Source organism: Mus caroli, unplaced genomic scaffold, assembly GCF_978045245.1.
Source record: "Mus caroli unplaced genomic scaffold, Mus_caroli_1 scaffold_2, whole genome shotgun sequence".
Lineage (NCBI taxonomy): Eukaryota > Metazoa > Chordata > Mammalia > Rodentia > Muridae > Mus > Mus caroli.
Window position 1 is genome coordinate 48922432 of NW_028227257.1, and position 23447 is coordinate 48945878.

The following is a 23447-nucleotide window of genomic DNA, read 5'->3' on the forward strand; positions in this document are numbered from 1 at the left end:
TTTGTGTGTATGTGCTTCCTCAAAAAGAGAAAGTAGAGGAAGCTTGGCATGGATAACCCTGCTGTGGGGTGGGTCCCCAGAAAGGAGCAGGGTTTCATGAGGATTTCCAGAGGGTAGAAGCATTAGGTAAAGGGTGAGGAAGGAAAAGCTGTTATATCTCCATGTAAGACCTGTTCCATCTCTGTGCTTTCTAAAGATCTTGCCCTTTTGAAGCAGGAGATGCTGTCCAGAGTGCCCAGAGAGTCACTCTGTCCAAGTAAGGCTAACTCAGAGACTCAGTGCTGGGGGGATGCCAAGTAAGATGAAGACAATGGGTCCTGATTCATCATACATAAATAAGGCTTCCCTTCAGGACTGGACACGGATAAAGGAGACTTTCCCACTAAACTCCAGGTTATTTTGGCTGAGACAACACCAAGTCCCTCAGACCACTGCATCTGAGTATAGTCCTGAGCAGGACACTGTGTGAGGCATTCCTATGCACAGCTTCAGAATCAAGGTATGTCCTAAACTGTATTTCATACTGCCTTTGTGTTTAAAGAGAGAACTTTTTCTTTGCAACAGGGTCCCACTATATAGCCCTGGGTAGTCTAGACTTCACTATGTAGCAATCTTCCTTCTATGCCTCCAGCTTTAACACAAGGTTTATATAAATTATGATTTACATGTTTGATGGACATGTATAAAATAATTGGCAAAATATGTAGTAAGTTATAAAAATACTAATGGGTGTTATAAAAAATAAATAGTAGATCTATATTTGATCCTTAGCAATACCCAAAAAGAAAAAAAATTCAAAACTATAAAAAAAGTATATAGTAGGGGCTGCAGAGATGGCTCAGCAGTTATGAGCACTCGCTGTTCTTCCAGAGGACCTGGGTTCAATTCTCAGCACCCACATGGTAACTCAAGTTCCAGGGGACCTGATCCTCTCTCAGAGACATACATGCAGGCAGATTACCAATGCACATAAAAATAAAAGCAAATAAGTCATTTAAAAGAGTATATAGTAGGGGCTGGAGAGATGGCTCAGCAGTTAAGAGCACTTATTGCTCTTCCAAAGGTCCTGAGTTCAAATCCCAGCAACTACGTGGTGGCTCACAACCATCTGTAATGAGATATGATGCCCTCTGCTGGGTTGTCTGAAGACAGCTACAGTGTACTTATTAATAATAGTAAATAAATTTTAAAATAAATAAATAAAATCTAAAAAATGATTTTAAAAAAGAGTATATAGTAAAAATATTTTCTTCCTATTCCTGCCCTAAAACACCACTGGTACTTGTTTCCTGTAGAGATGTTTTTTAGGGGAAAAAAAAAACCATGCTAAAGAATAATGTTTGTAATATGGTGCACATCTAGGAGCTGTGGGTAGGTTGGTTGGTAGAGTGTCTGCCTAGCATACATGAGGCCCTGGGTTTGAGCCTCGGTGCCACATAAACCAGGAGTAGTGATGAATCTCAGCACTGGGGAGGAGGAGGAGGAGAAAGAGAGGAAGAGGCAGGATGATCAGAAGTTCAAAGTCATCCTTGGCTACAAATGTAGTTTGAAAATAGGATAGACTCCCCCTACCTCCAAAGGCTGTATCATTATTTCAATGAAATGAAAATGGATCTGCATTAACCCAGTAGAAATATAATTTTCAAAATATCCTTTATGTTTTCACAATACTTCTTTGTGCCTCATATTTAAAACAATCTGGGCATGAAGGGTCACACCCATAATCCCAGCACTTTGGAGGCTGAGGGAGGAGAATAACTATGAGTTTGAAGCCAGCCTGGGCAATATAATGAGTTTTTTGGGTTGTTGCTGTTGTTGTTGTTTTGTTGTTGTTTTTATTTTTTTGAGACAGGGTTTCCCTATGTAGCTCTGGTTGTCCTGGAATTTACTCTGTAGACCAGGGTGGTCTTGAACTCAGAGATCTGCCTGCCTCTGCCTCCTCAGTGCTAGGACATAAGGCGTGTACCAGCACTGCCTGGCCTATAATGAGCACTAGTCCAGCTAAGGCTGCATAGCAAGACCTTAAGAAGATGTGGAGCATGGCTAGAACTCTGTACATGGCAACACAAGCTTTGAGGACACAGCTGTAAGCCAGAGGCATGGAGATGAATAGGAGCTTATCAAGGAAGAAAAAGCCTAAATTTGAGGTAAGAACAAGGGGTTAAAAAAAAAAAAAAAAAAAAAAAAAAGCAGGGATCAATAGAGTCAAGGGGACCAGAGCATGAATGTCTGAGGATGCTGTGCACTGTGAGGAAGGCCCTGAACTTCTACCCCAGGACAGGAATGTCAGTGCTCAGAACAGTTTGGGGACTATAGAATTGTTCCACCAACGCTCTGTACCACTAAGCACTGTGCCCAGACCCAGGTTCTATACCAGAAGAAGTGTCTAAGACTCAGTCCTTCACAGACCAATATCTGTCATTGTCTCCGGTCTACTCACCTGACTGACCAGGAGGAGGGATTCCTCCCAGTCCTCGAGGGAGCCTCACGAATACAGAGAGGACTGCAGCTTTGTTACCAAAGCAGGGCTCCAGGGCAATGGGCTTAGGAACGGTCTGGAGGAAGAAAACAGAAGCACCTTAACTCCCCTCACACTGCACAGTCAGGTGCTTATAAGGTCAACAAAAGGTCTCTCCACGGGCACTGTCCAGAGAGCTGTGTGAGTGTCAGGAAAGGGCCCACGCCAGTTTGTATGGTGATCTGTTGCCGAGTTCTGCACACTTGGCACAAACAGACCCAGATATTATGGAGAGAGCTACCTGTTTTACATCCATCTCCCAGCCACTAAGTCATAAGTCTGTAGGGTTTAAGAGCTTATGAAAGGTAGATAGCTCATCAAATGGATTCTTTATCCACTTAATGAATGCTTCAGCTCTAGAAAATATTCATTTTCTGTTGCAGACTTTATTTTTAAAAAAGAATTTTAGCCGGGCGTGGTGGCACACCCCTTTAATCCCAGCACTCGGGAGGCAGAGGCCAGCCTGGTCTACAGAGTGAGTTCCAGGACAGCCAGGGCTACACAGAGAAACCCCGTCTCAAAAAAAAAAAAAAAAAAAAAAAAAGAAAAGATGGCTCAATGGTTAAGAACACTTGCTCATGTAGAGGAACCGAGTTTAGTTCCCAGCACTCACAGGGCAGCCTGCAACCATCTGTAACTCCAGTTCCAGGCACCAGTGCCTCTGTGGGTAGCAGGCATGTATGTGGTACACAGAAAAACAAGCAGGTCAAACACCCATAGACAGTAAAAACAAAATGAGAAAACAAAGCTAAAGAGGAGCCTGGGAAGGAGCCAGCAAATAGCATTCCCCATGGTTTCTGCCTTAAGTCCCTGCCCTGACTTCCCCCAATGAGAGATTATGACCTAGAAAGACAGCTCAAGGAAATCCTACTTCTCACTATGTAGCCCCGTAGGGCTTTGAATTTGTAACCCTTCTGCCTCAGCCTCTTGATGCCGTAAGCCACAAAGTCTGGCTCCCTCCCTCCCTCTCTCCCTTCCTCCCTCTCCCACTTCTTTCCCTTCCTCTCCCCACCCCCTGGTCTTTTCTTTTAAGCCTCTAGCAGTCACTATTTTACTCTGTCTTGTATTTGATTATTCTAGATGGGTAAGTGGAATGAGACAGCATCTTTTACTTAACACAACTTAACGTTTGTCTATGCTGTAGCATACATTAGACTTTTAAAGGATAAACAGTTTCTAGTAGCAGTTGTTCCTCTGCCTATGTATATACCCACCACTGACAGTCCTTGATTGCCTTTACTGTCAGTTATGAATGTGCTGTCATAAACACTGGCATTAGAATAACCCCCGCAGTACACTTTTGTATTGTTTTAGTTTTCTTGAGACAAAATCTTGTCCAGTAGCCCAGGCTGATCTCAAATTTGCAGTGATTCTCCTGCATCTGTATTGTAGGCATATGCTGCCAGTAGTGGCTACATTTTATAGTCTAAGCATGGTGACATATGGTGTGTGTGCAAGTGCATGTGTGGGTGCATGCACAAGTGCACATGCAAGTCTCCCTCAGTTGTTCTTCGATTTACTTACTGAGGCAGGGCCTCTTGCTGAACCTGAAACTCACCAATTCCTGCTAGCCTAGTCAGCCTGCTTACTCTGGGAATCCTGTTTCTGACTCCCCAAGTACTGTTACCATGCCTGGCTTTTAATTGAGTACTGGGGCTCTGAACAAAATGTGTGTGTGTTGGTTCAATTAATGGTTAAAGTTAGCTGCCTTCCCCCACCCCCTCTTTCTTTTTTTCTAACATATAGGGTCTCATTATGTAGCCTAGCTGTTCTACAACTCAAGGAGATCCTGCCTGACTCTGCCTCTGCCTCCTCCGAACTGAGATTAAAGATGTGCGCCATCACACCTAGCCCAGTTTAGATATTTTCAAATAAAAACTATAAAGTATTATGCCACAGAATACTTTAAGAATAACAAGCTTAATTTGCATGTTAAAATCTGACATGGAACAACTTGAAAAGTAAAGCCACACATAGAGCCCCTTACAGTCGCTCGGGGTTGCTTCTGCTGACTAACTGTTAGAGAGGAGACGGGCGTGACACACAGAGCGCTTGCTGTCTCTAGCCTGGCAAACTGAGGCCTGAGTTCTGAAAAGCTATATAGACCTTTGAGCCACTTCTCACCTTTATACTTCCCCCAATGAGATCAGGAGGTTCTTCATCTGTTTCCAAGGCAACATTTACAGAAGCAAAGGGGCGGCTGGCCATCTGTTGCATCTCCCGAAGAAGTTGCTAATGAATAATATAGTATTATTAATACGCTTAGTACTGAGATTTTATTAGTGAATACTAGATATTAGACATACTACACTCTCCCTGATTCAAACTGATCAGATGTAGTGTCGCTTCTGTGACACCTGAGGAAAACTGGACATGACAAGGTGCTAGGTAGCACAAGGTATCAAATTTTGTTACATGTAGTAACACTATTATATTTTTATAAAAAGCCCTTACCAATAAGAAATAAAAGTTAAAATAGTGGAGGATATAATGCTATGATAATCTGTTGAGTGAATATATAAAAGGGCAAAAACTTACCTTTTCATATTTTTGTTGCTAGATTAAAATCACTCTAGCTTGCTTTGTGTTAAAACCTGAACCAGACATTGTCAGAGCAACAACAATAAAAAAGATGGCTGATAGGATGCGAGACAACTCTCCCCGGAGAGAGCTGCTGCTGAGAACACAATGAACGTGGAACTGCAGAGGACAGAACATGAAGAACTCTGGATTTGGCGGTGGATATGTTAGGATAGGTGTTCAAAGTATCAAGGCTTCAATGTCTTCTTTAAATGAGATTCATGTGTTTGTTTATGAGACAGTGTCTCATGCAGCCCAGGCTGGCCTTGAACTCACTGGATGACTTTGAACTCCTACCTTACCCAAGCACACATGGCTTTGAAATGTTTTCATGTTGGGTCAGATGAGATACTATAGCACACATCTCAAATACAGAATGTGGGCATTCATTCCTATATCATCAATAATATGAGAGGTCTTCTGAGGCTATGCTGGGGAAGACAAACTGGCCTTGCTTCAAACCATCTTCTAGGAGGCAGGATCCTGAAGCTACATAAATCATCACTGTTTTAGAAGGGGAATTTTATGTTAAAAATTTTGTTGCTGTTACATATCCTATTGAGGTCTCTGAGCATTACTGAGAAACTAGATGGCCTAGTATGTGTCAGCACATCTCTCTACTGAACCTGGAAAGAATTTCCATTAACTCAGCAAACCCAGTCTGGGTTCTGTAATAATCTAGGTGCAGGGTCACAGGAAGATAGTTGCTACCCCATTGCAGCACTATTCTAGAACCTCTGCCAAGAGTACAGGAGATAAGGTGGGTAAAGAACTTCCATCAGGACCCAGGCCGCAGCAAGAACTAAAAACAACTTCCTACTGGGAACAAGTCATGACTGACCTCATGTATTTACAATGGTCAGGTTCAGTGCTGTTAGTAAACTCCAAATAAAGGGTAAAAAAATTAGTTTATTAGCTGACTGAACACAGTCTAAACATATTTTAAAAATCCTTTCTTGAGGGGGTTCGTCTTCTAGTTTTCTCTCTCTCATGATACTGCAAATATTTTCCAGTTGATTGTTGCTTTCTTTATTATCCACTTATATACTTTTATATACTTGTTATTTTGTATTCAAACAAATCTCTACTATTCTATCTCAATAACTCATATGGAAATAATTTTGTTTTCTTCTCAACAGTAACAAAACTGCCTTGTTGCCCTTCTTTAGAAGGTATAATTTAAGGGTGAGTTGTCTAGCTCATTCAGTCAGAACATGAGATTCTCAAATGTACAGACTAGAACAAATGAAGTGTTTGTGGAGAACGTGTTTAGGAACCTGTGCTGTGAAGACAGAGGCCCTAGTTACCCCTCAGTTCTGTACCTCAGCATCTGTGTGGTGATGGGTAGTTACGCAGCCTCCCTCATATCCTAGGGTGGAGATGAAGATAAAGCAGAACCACCTGGATCAGTGCCTGGGATGGAGAGGTGCTCAATGTCCACATGGCATGTCCACTAGTACCCACTCTAGTGCTTAGTCATAACAAATGACACAGAGCTAGAGGTTTGTTTTTGTTTTTTAAATCCCCCTTCCCTACCTGCTGCCCAAGACCCACAGGTTAGAAGCGTTGTCTCTAGTGTTGTACTATTAGAGGGTGCTGAGACTAGAACCCAGGGACTCAGTTTATGCCAGGCAAATGCTCTGTCACTGAGCTGAGCCTGTCTCTATACTCATATTCTTAGGAAAGGCTCTTAGGAAGACTTGAATCAAGCAGTGGCAAAACTAATGACACTTTATGCAAGAATAATTAAAATTTACTGATGGCACATAGTAGAACCATAGAATGCAGGTTAAACAGCATGCTTCTCATATGAATATTAGTCATCACTGAACAGGTAAAAGTGATCTGCCTAGAAAGAAGGAAAGAAAACGAGTTTTATGTGGAGTTTAATTTGTCTACTTGGGCTTACCTCTCTCCGCCTGGATGCCCAACAGCTCTGCTTGATCTTCCAGACCACTGCAGCCACCAGAAGCAGCGAGAGGAAACAGCTGCAAGGCAAGACCACCTTGTGAGTCAGCTTCACCCCTGCCTCCAGGGAACAATCCTCAAGGTCCCAACTCCAGTTCCTGATGCACAGGTAGGCTCACAGGAAGTGCAGTGTGAGAAACACTTGCTGGCTCAGCTAAGCTTCCAGTCCTGACTTCCTAGAAGGTGTTCCCATTTCTGACTTCTTGATAAGCCCCTCACAGTGGACAACCACAGCTTACCCCAAATAAGAAAAGCAATTCTAACATAAGCGATAACAGGTAATAAACAAGTAATTTAATCAATGTGGTAGACTTTATGGATAAACTCAGAATGAGAAAAATCTCAGTAAATAATCAACTTTTCATAAGAGGTAAGTGGATGAAATTTATGTGTAATGAGTATATTTTCTGTAATTATATATACATACACAGTGGTTTTGACAGGATCCGAATTCACTTATGAGGCAAACATCTGGGCATGTCTATGAGAGAGTTTCTACACTGGGTTAACTGAATACCAATAATCAATGTGGGGAGCAGCACGCTACGGGCTGGGGTCCCAGACTGAATGCAAAAGGGAAAGTGATCTGGACGGCGCGCTCTCTGCTTCCTCTTCCTTCCTCCGCTAAGACAAGTCAACCATTTGGTTGTACTACTGAGAAAAGTAATTCATAATAACTGTGTGTCTATGTGTGTGTATGTATGTATATTTTTTTTAAAAAAAGATTTTATTTTGCTATTCCAGCTAGCATGGACTTATGATCTCTTATCTCAGAGTCCTGGGATGTGCTGCCATGCCCAGCAATACATGCATTTATTAGTAAAATAAAATTCAAATCGTCAAATTTAAGCCAACAGTTTTTTCAATACTGTTAATATGTTTTCTTAATAGGAGGGAAAACTTCTAGTTGTCTAATGATTATAAAAAAAAAAATTGGGTTTTCTTTCTTCTGTAAACTAGGTGTTGAATGGGAAAAGCTACTGTGATTCCAAAGGCAAAGACTCAAATCTGATTAAAAAAATAAGTCTAGGCCAGGCAGTGGTGTCGCACACCTTTAGTCCCAGCACTTGGGAGGAGGCAGGCAGATTTCCGAGTCCGAGGCCAGCCTGGTCTACAGGACCGCCAGGGCTATACAGAGAAACCCGGTCTTGAAAAACAAACAAACAAACAAACAAACAAAATAAAAAAAATTAAATAAATAAAATAAAACCCCAAACAAAAAAACCTTAAACAAAAAAAAAACCAACTAAGTCTACCAAACAGCTCCTGAGAGACCCAGCTCTATTATGAAATATGCTCCAGAGATTTATGCAATAGAGGCTTGGCCCCCAGAGCATCAGAGCTTAGAGGTTGAATTTAGGGATATGACTAAGATCAATGGATGTCAATCAACTGGTTGACTTGTATTTTAATGGCTATTGAATGGTGGCGTCTGTTTGGATGAAGCAAGCCACTGGAGGTATGGGACTGAAATGTATATTTTGTCTTGTGTTCCTCCTGACCACTCTGAGGTAAATACTTTTCTTTACCACATTCTCCCCATCATTGTATTTGGTCTAGCTGTGGGCCCAATATGATAGAACTAACTGACTCTAGACTGAAAATTCTGGAATTATGAGCTGGAGGAAATCTCTTTCCTTATAAACTACTCCCTATGGTATTTTGTCACAGCAAAGAAAATATAACTGTGATCAGTTTAAAATAGGCATTTTTTAACTCGCTCCGCATTTTTATTTAATATAAAACTGACACAATTATTGTGCATATTTATGTGGTTGGTACAAGTGTATGAGTTGTAATAATCAGATCTGGGTCACTGAAACGTACACTATTTCCGGCCTGCAGATTTCTTTGTATTGGAAATATTAAAGCCTCTCTACTAACCACTTAGCTAATGGTCCTTAACCACAGTTGCCTTCCCGCGCTTCGCTGCAGTACATAAAGACCTCTCTGTACCAGACTCCACCCCAGTTCCCATCAATCGTTTCTCTCTATCCCTTCTTCCTTTGCTGGGCTCTGATAATTACTACTGCTGGTTTGAATGAGAATGACCCCCATAGGCTGATATGTTGAATATCTTGTTCCCAGCTGGTGGAACTGTTTGGGAAGGATTAGGAGGTGTGGGACATCACTAGGAGTGGGGCTTGAGGTTTCAAAATCTCATGGCTATTTCCAGTTAGCTCTCTGTCTGCCTAATGCTGTGGACCAGATTTAAGCTCTCAGCTACTACTCCAGCGCCATATCGTAACTGTCATGGACTCACCCTCTGAAACTATATGCCCCATTACCTTTGTCATGGTGTTTTGCCACAGCAATAGAAAAGTAACTGAGATATGACTTTAGTCTCATTCATATTCATTCTTATTCTCTATACAATTTTTGAGGCATGGTATAATTATGTGGTCAAGCTGGCTTCAAACTTGAAATCTTCCTGCCTCAGCTTCCAGAGTGGCTTGGATTACATACGTGTAATACCATATCTAGCATTCTCTACTTCTTTCAGAAAGCATTTTTTTGTATGTGCATGTATGCGTGTGATGTGGGTGTGTAAACAGGTTTATGTTGAGTGTTTGTATAATTGTGGGTACATCTGTGTGGAGACCTGAGGACAACCTTGGCTGTTGGTCCCAACCTTTGACCTTGTGAATGCTAGTAAGATGACTCAGTAGGCAGAGTTGCCACATAGGTGTAAGGACCTGACCTCAGATTCCCAGAACTTGCTTAAAGTCAGATGCAGTAGCACACATTTGGAAGGTAGAAATGGGAGAGAATTCCTACAAGCTCCTGGGCTATCTTACCTGGTATATGTAATGTCGAACAAGAGACCCTGTCTCAAAATAATAAGGCAGAGAGGATAGACCAGAAAACCTGACTCCTCTGATCTCTGCACATGTGTGCATGAACACACACACCTTTACATATACCACACACATATATAAATACACACTTAAAAAATTGTGAGGTTGGATTAGGTATGGTGGAGCATGCCTTTATCCCAGCATTCTGGAGGCAGAGGCAGATGAATCTCTCTGAGTTTGAGGCCAGCCAGAGCTACAAAGAAAGATCTTGTCTCAAACAAACAAACAAACAAACGCAGAATCAAGTAAGCAAGCAAGTAAGCAAACAAAAATTTGTTAGGGCAAAAATTAAGATACTTTCAGAAGTATCTTAAGGTACTTTGTAGAAGTACATACAAAAGTTATCTATGTTTCTTTCCTCAGGAACCCTCGAGGGAAAAAGTTCCAGCAAAAGGAGAAATACATGGAAAGACTGTGGCATGGGACTAACACAAAAGAAGTTGCCAAGATCACTGTGGTGGTTTAAATGAGAGTGGTCCCCAGAGGCTCACACATTTGAAGTTTGAATGTGTGGTCCATAGTTGGTGGTACTGTTTGGAAGGATAAGGAGGTGTGTCACTAGGAGTGGACTCTGAGGTTTCCAAAGCCCACGCCATTCCCAATTAGCTTCTCTGCCTTATGCTTGTGGACCAGTTGGACGATCTCAGCTACTTGTTTGGTGCCAGGCCTGCCTGTCTGCCTTTGCTAAGATGGTCATGGATTCTAACCTGGAACTGTGATCCTCAAATTATACGCTTTCTAAGTTGCCACTGTCAGGGTGCTTTGTCACAACATAGAAAAGTAACTACAACAATGACAACTGCATAGCAGGCCTTGGAGACTAGTACACTTAAGGACAGAGGATGGAACATTATGGGTGGAGGGAATGGAGTCCAAGAGAGACTAAAGCTAAGAGACAACAATCACTAGAGGTCTTTTTGTTTTGCCAGATTATAGATGTAAATTTGGGGTAGACTTATAGGGAAAAATTAAACAGCAATTGCAAAGGAAAGATTTAAGATAAGCAAAGAGTAACCTTTCCTTTAAAACATGAGCAAGTAGAATCATAAGTCAATTCAGGATTTTTTAGTTGGTCAATGCATTGTGATATAACTATTAAATTAATGGAAAGGAATTTTGTGTGTACCTGGTGTGTATGTATGTAAGGCAGAATATAGAACACCAAAAATTAACTGAGTTAGCTGTGGCACGGTGGCATACACCATACTTCCAGTACTCAGAAGGCAGAGGCAGGAGGATCTGTGATTTGAAAGCCAACCTCTTCTACTTAGAATTCCAGGACAGTCATAACTACTATAGGGAGAGACCCTGTCTTAAAAGAAAAGAAAAGAAAAGATAACTGAGTTGGCAAGCCAAGAATTGGTGTAAAGGTAGAGAAGTAACACAGTAGAGCAGTTGCTAGTTGGGGAGAACATAGGGAGGTGAGGTTGGCTCTTGCTGCTTCTCTTACCAATACTGCAATGACTAATTTGTCCTCTTCAATCATTTCTGCATAGTATTCTCAAAAAAAACCACCTACTAATAAGAAAACTATAAAAATAAAGGAGAACCCCAGGAGTTTGAAAGTAAACCTTTCCTTTCCCTATGGATAATCACAGTCAGAACTTGATTAAGACAGATTAAGACATGTAGCTCACAGCAGTAGCTATATTAGTAATAACTGCTTGAGCCCAAACCTCTCCCCATGCAAAGAGCCGAATCATACAAACGGAGAGTTTTATCACATCAGACTAAATTTACATCACTGTGAGTGAAAAGCAGCTTTGTAGGGATATACAAAGCAAGCTGCAGTTAAGGGACTGTCTCGATGGAGTGTGTACAATTAGCATGGAGAAATTACCTGAAGAAAGTCACGAAGAACTGTACCAGGTCCATGAAGTTGCTGTGCTGGGAGAAGGCAATCTGCAGCAAAAATACAGAAAATATGGGTGACAAAGCCAGTGACAGCCTACGCTACTTCTCAGCAAAATGATCTCAGCTACAGACTATGACCAGACAACCCACGGGGTATCATTTCTATCTTACTAACTTTACTATAAAATAATAGTGTTTAGCACCAAGAATATAAAAAATTCCTACTGTATTTGAACTAATAACCGAAAGAGGTAACATTATTTTGTGGAGAAGAAAAATACTGCAAATTTAACTAAGGCATAATTCTTTCTAAATCATTGGTTGTATTGGTAGATTAGATGTATCTATTGTGTGTTTCAGAATTGACCGTCATCACCAATTCCTAATACTTACTACTGGCCTGATGTCACCTGCCTCACTAGACCAGAGCCCTCATTGGAAAGATAATGGTACAACTGAGATCCTTCATCTAAAACGTTTGGGACTCCCAGGCATAGTAGCATATGCCTGGTCTCTCTATATAGCAAGATCCAGGGAAGCTAGGGTTACATAGTGAGAATCTATCTTACACACACACACACACACACACACCATAGGGCTTAGAACTAGTAAGTTTCAGATTTCAGGGTTCTTTGGGGATATTTGCTTAGATTTATTCAGCAGCTGAACACACCTATTCTGAAAATCTGATATCCATATAATTTAATTTTATTTGAGACAGGATCTCAAAAGCTCAGGGTGCCCTTGAGCTCACAATTCTGCCTCACCCTCCCAGTGCTAAAATGATAGGCTTACATTATCCTGCTTGCTTGGCAAACCTGACACTTTCTGAGCATTAGTTTCAGATTAGGAGTGTTCGGTATCTATTCGAATGAAACAATTACTAAGTAGATGGTAACTGTTTCACTAAAGATGGTAGATAACAATTGGGAAGTTCAGAAAGTGTAATGGAACCCATGGTAGAGAAGTGTGATCCAGAGGCCCCCATCCCTCCAGCACACATCAAAAACACACATAGAAAATATAAACATATACAATAAACATAAAATAATAACATTTTTTTAAAAAATCAAGAAAGTCAATGATTAGCATCTTATTTTCCTAAATTTATTTGCCCCACCCTTCTTCTGTGGTGCTGAGGATCATTCAATCCCACACAAGCTAAGCAGGTGCTCTACCACGGAGACACACTCATGCCTCTTACTCTTTTTATTGCTAGATTCACAACAGAATAGAAGGGAGACCTTCCACTCTCCCCACACCCCCCATCTTTTTTTTTTTTTTTTTGCATTCCATAAGTAAATATGGTCCCAACAGTATCATATAAGCCATAAGGTATTTTAAGGTATAGATTCTAAAATTTCTGTGTCTTTTCTCTATCACTTATACTCTAAAGTGCAAAGTAACAGATTTTAGGTTTTGTTTTGTTTTTGTCACTGTTAAGAAAAGACTGGCCTTGGATGAATAACAATCCGACTACTTCCGCCTTCCATGTGCTACAATTAAAGGTGTACATCACCAGACATATGGCTTAGATTTGACTTTTATGAGTTGTTTTTCTGGAGCTGGAGAGATGGCTCAGAAGTTAAGAGCACTTCCTGCTCTTGTAGATGACCTAGGTTCAATTTCGAGGATCCACATGGCAGGTCACAATCATCCAGTTCTAGGACCAATACTACCTTTTGACCTTGTATGCATGTGGTACATATGTATACAGTCAAAACACTTATAAAATAAAATGAATAGCCTTAATAAATAAAAAAAGTGAGCTTTTCCTTAGTGTTTGCATTTAAAGAAACCTATGAGGTGCTTTTACTAGTTAGTACTGGGTGCCAAAACCTGTGGATGCTCCTGGCCCTTTCTCAGGCTCCATCAGTCCTGGCTTGCCTGATGCCATGTAATGATTCTCAAGGCTTCTTTCTCATTGTAGAGATTTCAACCATGGACTGACTTTTTGGCAAAGCAGAACCATACCAGTTAATGGCCTGTGTCTCATCACAGAGAGGCTGTGTATCCCAGGGTAGCTGGCTGGGGCACCTGAGACTAAAGGAGACCCTCTTCTGTTGAAGCTGATCATCTAAAGAGTTCATAATCACAAGCTGTAAGGAGAGCAAAAGTCACCATGTTTATGACTACACTGGTCACCTACCCAGAAATATCTATCAGTCTTGAACTTAATGCTCAAATTGGGAACTACTGAGAGTGGGAGGGATGCTATTGAAAACCAGGCTGGTTAATCTTTTCTTTCTCTTCTCCTCTCCTCTGCTTCCCTGCTTTCCTCTGTCTCCCCCTTCCCTTCCTTTTTCCTCTTCTTCTCGTCTTTCCCTACTCTCTCCCACCTTCTTTTCTTTCCTCATGTTCTCTTTTCTCGGCTAGAATTGAACCTAGGACCTTGCACACACTATGAAAGCAAGCATTCTCCCACTGAGGTGGTCTGAATGAGATGTCCCCTGCAGTCCCAGACATTTGAATTCCCCAGCTGGTGGTGCTGTGTGGGGTGGGTTAGGCCTTGTGGTCTGCTAGGGGAAGGACATCATTAGGGGAGTGGGCTTTCCTATTAAAAAACCTCAATTGTTTCTAGTTTGCTCTTTCTGCTCCTGTAGCCATACCTGCCACTTGCTGCCACAGCTTCCTTGTCAGGACAGACTCTTACCTCTCTGGAACTATACACTCAAATAAACTCTTCTATAAGCTGTCTTGGTCATAATGTTTTATCACAGCAATAAAAAAGTACTGATACAACCACCAAGCTTTATCTCATAAGTTTGGTTTCATTTTGTCATCCTTACTCAGACAATGTCAGATAACACACACTAAACCTTGCAAAGGTCAAATTTTAGGCTGGGCACAGGATGCGTGTCAGAGGATAAAGTGCCTCTCAGGTCAGTGACATGAGTTCAGTGCCAGAGCCCATGTGAAGGTGGGAAGTGAGATCTGACTTTACACAGTTGTTCTTTGACACCATTGCATACACTAGCAAGATTTTGCTGAAAGGACCCTGATATAGCTGTCTCTTGTGAGACTATGCCGGGGCCTAGCAAACACATAAGTGGATGCTCACAGTCAGCTATTGGATGGATCACAGGGCCCCCAGTGGAGGAGCTAGAAAAAGTACCCAAGGAGCTAAAGGGATCTGCAACCCTATAGGTGGAACAACAATATGAACTAACCAGTACCCCGGAGCTCTTGTCTCTAGCTGCATATGTATCAGAAGATGGCCTAGTCGACCATCATTGGAAAGAGAGGCCCATTGGACATGCAAACTTTATATGCCCCTGTACAGGGGAACGCCAGGGCCAAAAAGTGGGAGTGGGTGGGTAGGGGAGTGGGGGGGAGGGTATGGGGGACTTTTGGGATAGCATTGGAAATGTAAATGAGGAAAATACCTAATAAAAATATTTTTTTAAAAAAGGATTCTTCAAATAAAAGACTAGAATCAAATGACTTAGCAAGTACAGATATTCATGTAATTTTGATTTCTTCAATAGATGAAAAATAGCTGGATATGGTACCACAATTACAATTCCAGGATTGTAATTATTAAAGGTTAGTTAAGGTTAGTTAAGGCACTTGTTATCAAGCCTGACTACCTGAGTCTGATCCCCTGTCACCTAATTATGGAAGGAGAGAACTGAGTCCTGAAAGTTGTCTTCTCATACACACACACACACACACACACACACACACACACAATTTTGGATTAGTTTAACTTAGCCTTAATATCAAAGTCTATCAAGGATAGAGAAGGAAAATTACTGGATATTCACTTAGATGTAAAATCAAACAGATATTAGCAAGCTGAATCCACTGTGTGAACTAAGGAAATGCATCATGCCCAAACTGAATTTATAGCAGGATTCCAATAGGCCTGACCTGTTTGTGTAACAGGGAGATCAGTCCTCATATTCCCCGAGAAGGGACATGCAGGATGTTGGGGCTAAGCTAATAAGAATGACTATACGTATACTGAGCACAAGAAGTTTGTGAATATCCAGGTAGAGGTGTCAAGGCAGCAAGAATACTGGTGTGACTTTCCATGGGACCCAGACTGGAGAAGTACCAGTTCACATCAGTAGGATTAAGTCACCCAGGAATCTCTGTGGAATGAAGCAAGAAGATAACCAAGGCCAGAACTGTAGACACCCCAGTGTTTAACAAAGTTAATTCCCAAAATGAATGACCAGAAAATAGAAAAGGAAGGCAGAAACAGAAGACGGTGTATCACATGGGTTATATGTGATAAGATGCTTCACAGGTAAAGGAAGAAGCTACACTGCAGGATGTAGGATGATGGATGAACAGTCAAGAACAGAAGAGTAGAGTATGGCCTTTGCCTAAAAGGCTGGCAGAGGAAGGCAACTGTTCCCGAGCAGAGGGAGAAGCAGTGAAGAAAACAGGCCTGGGGATTATCCAGACAGGAAAGGGCATAGTGGAGAAAACAACCTAAGTCTTGTCTTCAGTCAGGGTCCCATCAAGACATATCCCCGAGACCTAGGTTCCAAAACCATGCCAGTACAAACTTGCTTCTGAGTTGATTGGGTGAAAACACAAAAGACCCTGTCAAGTAGCTATACTTCCTTGACAGCACATTCACCCAAAAATAAAGTAAGGACCACAAAATATTGAGGCAAGGACCCAAGAGAACATGATTATAAAACATCCAGTTGAAGAGCAGGCTGATAACACCAGAGGTCATAGCAGGAAGACCAATCCTTGTGCCTACCCTTCAGGTCACATGCACAGAGAATCTGCAAACTGGAGAGCCTCCATGAACCACACACAGGCCAAGAATCCACCCTTGTCTGTGCCACAGTAAAGCTATGTGTTTACACAGTACCTCATATGCCTGCTGCTTCCTCCATGGACTCCACATTATAACCATCATACCACTTTGACATCTTATGTGTCATTTTCATACTTTATTGGCTACAAACATGTACTTGTTTTATTTATACTCAATCCCATAATTAAAACTGTGTATTTCTAAAGGCTTTTACATAGCAATTACTCAAAAAATAAACACATTACTATATGCCAATCAATTTGATTTTTTTCTTTCTTCTTTCTCTCTCTCTCTCTCTCTCTCTCTCTCTCCCTCCCTCCCTTTTCTCTTCTTTTCTTTTCGTTTCTTTTCTTTTCTTTTCTTTTCTTTTCTTTTCTTTTCTTTTCTTTTCTTTTCGAGGCAGGGTCTTCCTATGGCCTCAAACTCAGGGTGATCCTCCTGCATTGGTCTTCCACATCCTGGGATTACAAAAGTATACTACCTTGTATAACTTCCAACTTGCTTTTAAAAGTGCTTTAAAACTTTCTTCACAAGTGATATGACACTCTCAGAATTTTTTCTGAGTGTGTATATGTCTGAAGGTATACATATGTGCACATGCATACAGAGGCCAGAGGTCATCAGGTGTCTTCCTCAATCACTCTCTACCTTATTTTTCTTGAGACAGGGTCTCTAACTGAATCTAGAACTCACAGATCCAGCTTGGACTGGCTGGCCAGCAAGCCCCAGGGATCTTTCTGTCTCCTGCTTCCCAGTGCTGGGGTGACAGGCACACACTGCATGTCCCGCTTTGTATGGGAGGTTGCAGATGAATTGCATGTCCTCAGGCTTGTGTAGCAAGCACTCCACTCACTGAACATCTCTCCAACCTAAGAACAGCAGGCACCCGCTACTCACAGTCTTATGGCAAAGATCCCTCAAAGGCAAAGCAACACTGTCTTCAGTCAGCACAGATTCCAAATGAGTGAACTTAGTCGCCACTAAAGAGATGTCACCATCTTTAGGGGGATGAAGTTAAAAAGCAGTTCTTACCTGAATTTTGATGGGCCAAGTGAAATTACTGACATAAACAAAGAAAGTAATGTTTGGATGGTTGCGAAAATCAAATTTCTCATTAGAGAAGCTATCTTTGTATTCCTTGATGTTGGTTTTTGAAACAACAGGCACCTCTTCTCCAGTCTGGGTTCCAGCTAGAAAGAAGCAAGAATAAAAATAAAGACTTGGGAGGTGGCTATGACAATCAGAAAGAATCTTCTTTCACTAGTAATGAGGGTAAAAGTTAATTGAGCACTTACAGTGTCAAAAGAATATAGCCTTATGAGTTTCAATCTCTAACCCACACAACACCTTCCCATCTCCATCTACAGATTGGAAAAACTGAAGTCCCAATAAATTATTAAGTAATCTGTCTCATAGGTTCCAGATATACAAGCAATGCACAGACATACATGTATGTAAAACAATCATACATATAAAACAGACACTGGCATTCATTTTGCACATGACACTTCAAATCCTTTGTATTTCTGCTTCACACTGTAGAATATGCTCAAGGCTCCTGTTCAGGGACACTTACTCGCTCATCACTTCCTAAGCAGAAAGGTCCTCAAGTCTTGATGGAGACGGTGCTCAAGCAGCCACTCAGGCCTTCTTTCTGCTACCTGCTACCACTGCATTCAGGCCTATACCCAGTGTGACTCCATTTCTAAATGGTTCTACCATATTTTATATACTCCATTGGCTAAGAACATGAGTAGTGCAGACTCAAAAAAGCTTCTCTTTATGCATGAAGGTAAACCTCAAACTCTATAATAAGCACCTCCTTTATTTCATTTATTCCTTGCAACACTCTATAATTCAGGCAAGATTATGAATGAGGGCCAACATATTTGCAGATGTCATGTTGTAATATAAAAAGTTGGAATATCCCTGTACATAGTACAGCTATTTTCACTGTATCATTTTATAAAGAACGAAACTGGATCAGAAAGTTTAGGTAACTTGGAGGCTAGAGAGAGATGGCTCAGCAGTTAAGAGCACTGGTTGCTCTTTCAGAAGACCTGGGTTCGGTTGCCAGCACAGATATAGTAGCTCATAATCGTCTGTAACTCGTTGAGGGTGGGGAGCTGATGTCCTCTTCTGGCCTTCTCAAACACTGCACATACATAGTACACTTATACACATACAGGCAAAGGCAAACACACATATAAAATAAAACAAATAAACTTAAAAAACAAAGAAAAGAAAGCTTCAGTAACTTGTTCAACACAGTGCAGGTAAATTCAAACCTAGGTCTATCTTCAGGGCTATCAAGTTATGGAGTGGTTATTTATAGTAACTGCTACATTAGGGCCATCAGAATGTTAGTGAGTCACTATAAGATAAACAAGAATGGAAAAGCTGTACTTTTTAGGAGTTATCCCAAAGTATGGATACCTCTACATATTAAAATCCCCCTTCCCTTAAAGAGTTTTCATTTCTTAAAACTATGAGTCCCTTTAGTTTTTCCCCTGTGAACCACAAACACAGAGATAGTCATAGTGCTGGAAGGTGGTGGCAAAGCAGGGAGCAGCCATCCAACCACCCTGAACCAGCGATGCTGGAGGCAAGAGCTGTGACTCCTCATTCTGAGTAGCCTAAGATAGAGAGGGAATTGTACATGCTTGTTCAAGCATGGCTTGTTCAAGGTGCCATGGCTACTCGGAGGCAGAGGTGGGCTCTGAACTCACTCATCAGCCTTCAGAGCCTCCTTCCCCAACTCCTACACTAAACCTGCCAATCCGTCCTTTCTCTAGGTGTGTCTGTACCTGGGAAGCTGGTGGCCCAGGTGATGTTGAGGTTGAAGTTTTTGGAGGCATTGATGAACATGTCCAAATCCCTGTTTTGCTGATGAAAAAAATGCACATTAGAAAATTGTTAGTACTTTCTAGATTTTAAGATACAACAATAATCAGGTCTTACTATTCTCAAAAACATTAATTATAGACTATTCTACATCTTAAAAGAAACCCATGCTTATGTTAAGACATGACATTTCTTGTCAATTTTCTTCAGTACAAACAATAAACTGAAGTTGAATTGTATCCCAGAGTTGGGTAGAATCTGGTGCTTTATCAGATATCAGCTCCATGAAGACCTTCACCTTTTGCCCTCTGTCAGAAATGGTTAATAATTAAATATGTAATTAAAATAATATAAAATAACAAATAAAAATATTTCTCTCGCTAAAATTATTTTGAGTATGGTTTCATGGCTTTGAAAACCTTATAGCAATTTAAAGTGCCAATTACGTTTTGATTCTTGGTTTTAACAACTGAGTTTTACCTCCAAGAAATCTGTGGCACTGAACAGAAGAGATCATTACTGGCTGTGCCAGGTAAATTCTAATGCTGTTTTAGTTTTCACTGAAATTTCACTAACAAATCTTTCTTGGGGCCTGTGGTGGTTTGGATGACAATGGCCTCCATAGACTCATATATCTCTGAATGGTTGGTCCTCAGTTGGTAGAACTGTTTGGGAAGGATTAGGAGGTGTGGCCTTGGTGGAGGAGGTGCGTGTTCATAGAGGGGGGCTTTGAGGTTTGAAAAGCCCATGCCTTTCCCAGTTAGCTCTCTCTGTGCCTTCTAGTAGAAAATCAGATGTGAGCTCCAGCACCATGCCTGCCTACCTACTGCCACACTCCCTACTATGATGCCCATATAATCTTAGCCACTGGAAGTGTGAACCCCAAATTAAATGCTTTCTCTTATAAGTTGCCTTAGTCATGGTGTTTTGTCATGCCAATAGAAACGTAATTAGTATAGAAACAAATAATTATTTTTGTAAGCTAATTAGATGCTATATTGTTTCTTGAAAAAAATTATTTTATGTGTATCAGTGGTTTTGTTCACATGTATGCCGTGTGTCACTAGTACTGAAGAAAGTCAGAGAAGGGTATCAGATGCCCTGGAACTAGAAATACAGATGGTTGTGAACTGTCATGAGTGCTGGGGATGGAACCTGGATCCTCTGTAAAAGCAGCCAGTGCTCTTAACCACTGAGTCATTTCTGTAGCCTTAGATACTATATTCTTACATTTTACAAATTAATCAAACCATGCTGGAAATGCTCATTTTAAAAAGGTATTTAAAATCTTAGACAATTAAGATTTTTTCTTTTTTAAAAAGTGTTATTTGATAGTTACACCACAAACCACAATGGAAACATTTACAATACCTATTTTCAAAATGTAATTTCCAAATGAGAAGTTTCTTTCACAAAGTAGGAATTGCGTTCAAGAGAACCTTTTTTCCCTTTGTCTTCCTTTGCAAGGGCAGATCTATGCTCATTTATTTACACTAGCAAGTATCTGCTGACCACTACAGCAACTACTTTCCATGAGAAGGACTAAAATCTTTGTCATTTTGTAAAACACACACACACACACACACACACACACACACACACACAGAGAGAGAGAGAGAGAGAGAGAGAGAGAGAGAGAGAGAGAGAGAGAGAGAGAGAGAGAGAGAAATCTAGTAAGAAATCTGTCATGAAACACACACACAAAACAGTGGAATGAAGAAATGTCTAAAGACTTACAAAAATTCTACAATGTTTATTTGTTTTGATAGAATCCCATATAGCTCAGGCTGGTCTTCCCTTACTTATGTAGCTGAGGCTGGCCTTGAGCTGACATCTCTCACAAGTAATGGGACTACAGCGATAGCTACCATGACCGGTACTTGTTTATTTTAAAAAATAAAATGAACACTATAAGTTATACCCTGGAAGACTGAGCCTTCGGTATTTGCTTATGACTAAGGCAGTAGTAAATTTCACTTGTGGTATTTTGCTATAAGCTTCTCCTAAAATCCTAAGAATCTGGCCAAGGTGCTAAGGAAATGAAACAAGTGTTGGGACTGAGTTTAGATCTGAAGCCCCATGTAAAAAGTCAGGTGTGGATTTGTAGTCCTGGTGCTGAGGAGAAGACAGGAAGACCCCAGGGGTCTATCTAATTTTGCTTCCAAAACATAAGGTAGAAAGTAACAGAGAGATACATGACACTGACCTCTGGCCTCCACTGGATAAGCATGGACCCACATATGTATGCACATACACACCCCTCACACACAACTCAAGCAGCCAAGCCAACAATGCACCCATGTGCCAAAGAGATGGGATGATGGTTAAAAGCTGTTGTTGCCCTAACAGAGAACCAGTGTTCAGTTCCCCGCCACCACATAGCTGCTCACAACCATCTGTAACTCCAGTTCTACAGGATCCAGTGCCCTCTTCTTACCTCTGTAGGCACCAGACACACATATATGTAGGCAAAACATTCATAATATAAAACAAAATAATTTTTAAAAAGTAAGGTATAGCTACAGATTTTTCTCCATAGAGTATTTAAGATCACTTACATTTATTTAAAGAGTTGTTCACATTTAGGGGCTAAAGAAATGGCCTAGCAGTTAAGAGCACTTATTGCTCTTGCAGAGGACCCTGGGTTGGTTCTAGCACCCATATGATGGCTCACAATGATCTGTCACTCTAGTTCCAGGGATGCAATATCTATTTCTGGCCTCCACAGGCACTGCACACACATGATGCACAGGGATACAAGACGCTAAAATATTCATACATATTAAATAAAATAAAATAAAAATAAACCTTTCAAACTGTTAACTCAAAAATTTTGTCTTCTTGTCTATCTTCTAAAAATTTTATAATTAGGAACATATTCTTAATTTAATATTAAACAGGCTATCATGAACATTATCCTACTACTTAAAAACACTCAGTAATGTTTGCCTTCTGAGTGGAGAAAAGATAAAACGTAGACTCCAGACATTCTCTTGATCCCTGAGGACCTAGTGGCAGTGAAGACTGCCCGAGAGGGAGGCACCTTCTTCAGTGGTGTAGTCGCTGTAATGTGTCTATGCTCCAGTAAGAACCTCCCACCCAGCATGCTCCTGCAGTCAGCTGGTAAACTAGGTAGGTAAATCAATCAATCAATCAATCAATCAATCAATCAATCAATCAATCTCTCTCTCTCTGTCTCTCTCTCTCTCTCTCTCTCTCTCTCTCTCTCACACACACACACACACACACACACACACACGAGAGGAAGTGAAGGTGACTTGGTGGGGAGAGAAGGAACTAAGTATGAGGGAGACAAAAGGTCACAGGTTGAATATCATCAAGCACATTACATAATCATATAAAACTGTCAACAAGTAAATAAAAAAATACTTAAAAACTGGTTACCTTGTATATTCCCACTCTGATACTGTCTGCTTCTATGAACTACTTTTGTCCAGGATGACCAAGAAAAAGACCCATACAAAATTTAACACAAAATAAGACAGCTTAAAAGAAAAGCTTACTTCATCAGGAGTAGCCACAAAGTTGATGGCTGTGTAGTAGCGGTCGTCTTCCTGGGACAGGCTAAAGGTGAACTGATAGTCAATGAGAAGGGTATCTATGGAAAGAAAGAAGAAAAACTTGAAAATAGTACAGGCACATCACACACACCACACACACAAAGAAAGTAAGTGTTGATACAAAATAAAACAGGTTTCTGGAAACACAATTTGTTTTTCTCACAAATTCAGTAGCTATGAAGGAATATTAGCTCATCTCTCTATCTTGCCCAAGGTTCCACAGAGTAAGAAAGATGTGTGTGCCACTAATGGCCAGTTTACATGTTCTTTCCATTAGAACCAAATCTCTGCAGTATCCTTTGAGTTATCCAGCAAACCTTCATTACCAATACCCTGATTGGGGTTTGGCTCTAATCTAACTCATCTATAAATACTGAGTAACTACTATACATGGTATTTTTACTTAAGAACACAAAGATATAAACTAATAATGGGACAGAAACCAGGACTTCTTAGGAAAA

At 40.9% G+C, this 23447-nt stretch overlaps 1 protein-coding gene across 2 annotated transcripts in view; it reads right to left on the bottom strand.

The window, feature by feature from the left end:
• Atrn (attractin) overlaps positions 1-23447 on the bottom strand; it is a 121621-nt gene that overhangs the window by 4870 nt on the left and 93304 nt on the right. For both annotated transcript variants that reach the window (XM_085834097.1, XM_021156919.2), the window contains exons 22-28: positions 22930-23024; positions 19369-19447; positions 17594-17751; positions 11765-11826; positions 7008-7086; positions 4643-4750; positions 2441-2555 (exon numbers count right to left, since the gene is read on the bottom strand). In XM_085834097.1, coding sequence (XP_085690223.1) covers positions 2441-2555; positions 4643-4750; positions 7008-7086; positions 11765-11826; positions 17594-17751; positions 19369-19447; positions 22930-23024 — 696 coding nt within the window. The remainder of the gene's footprint in view (positions 1-2440; positions 2556-4642; positions 4751-7007; positions 7087-11764; positions 11827-17593; positions 17752-19368; positions 19448-22929; positions 23025-23447) is intronic.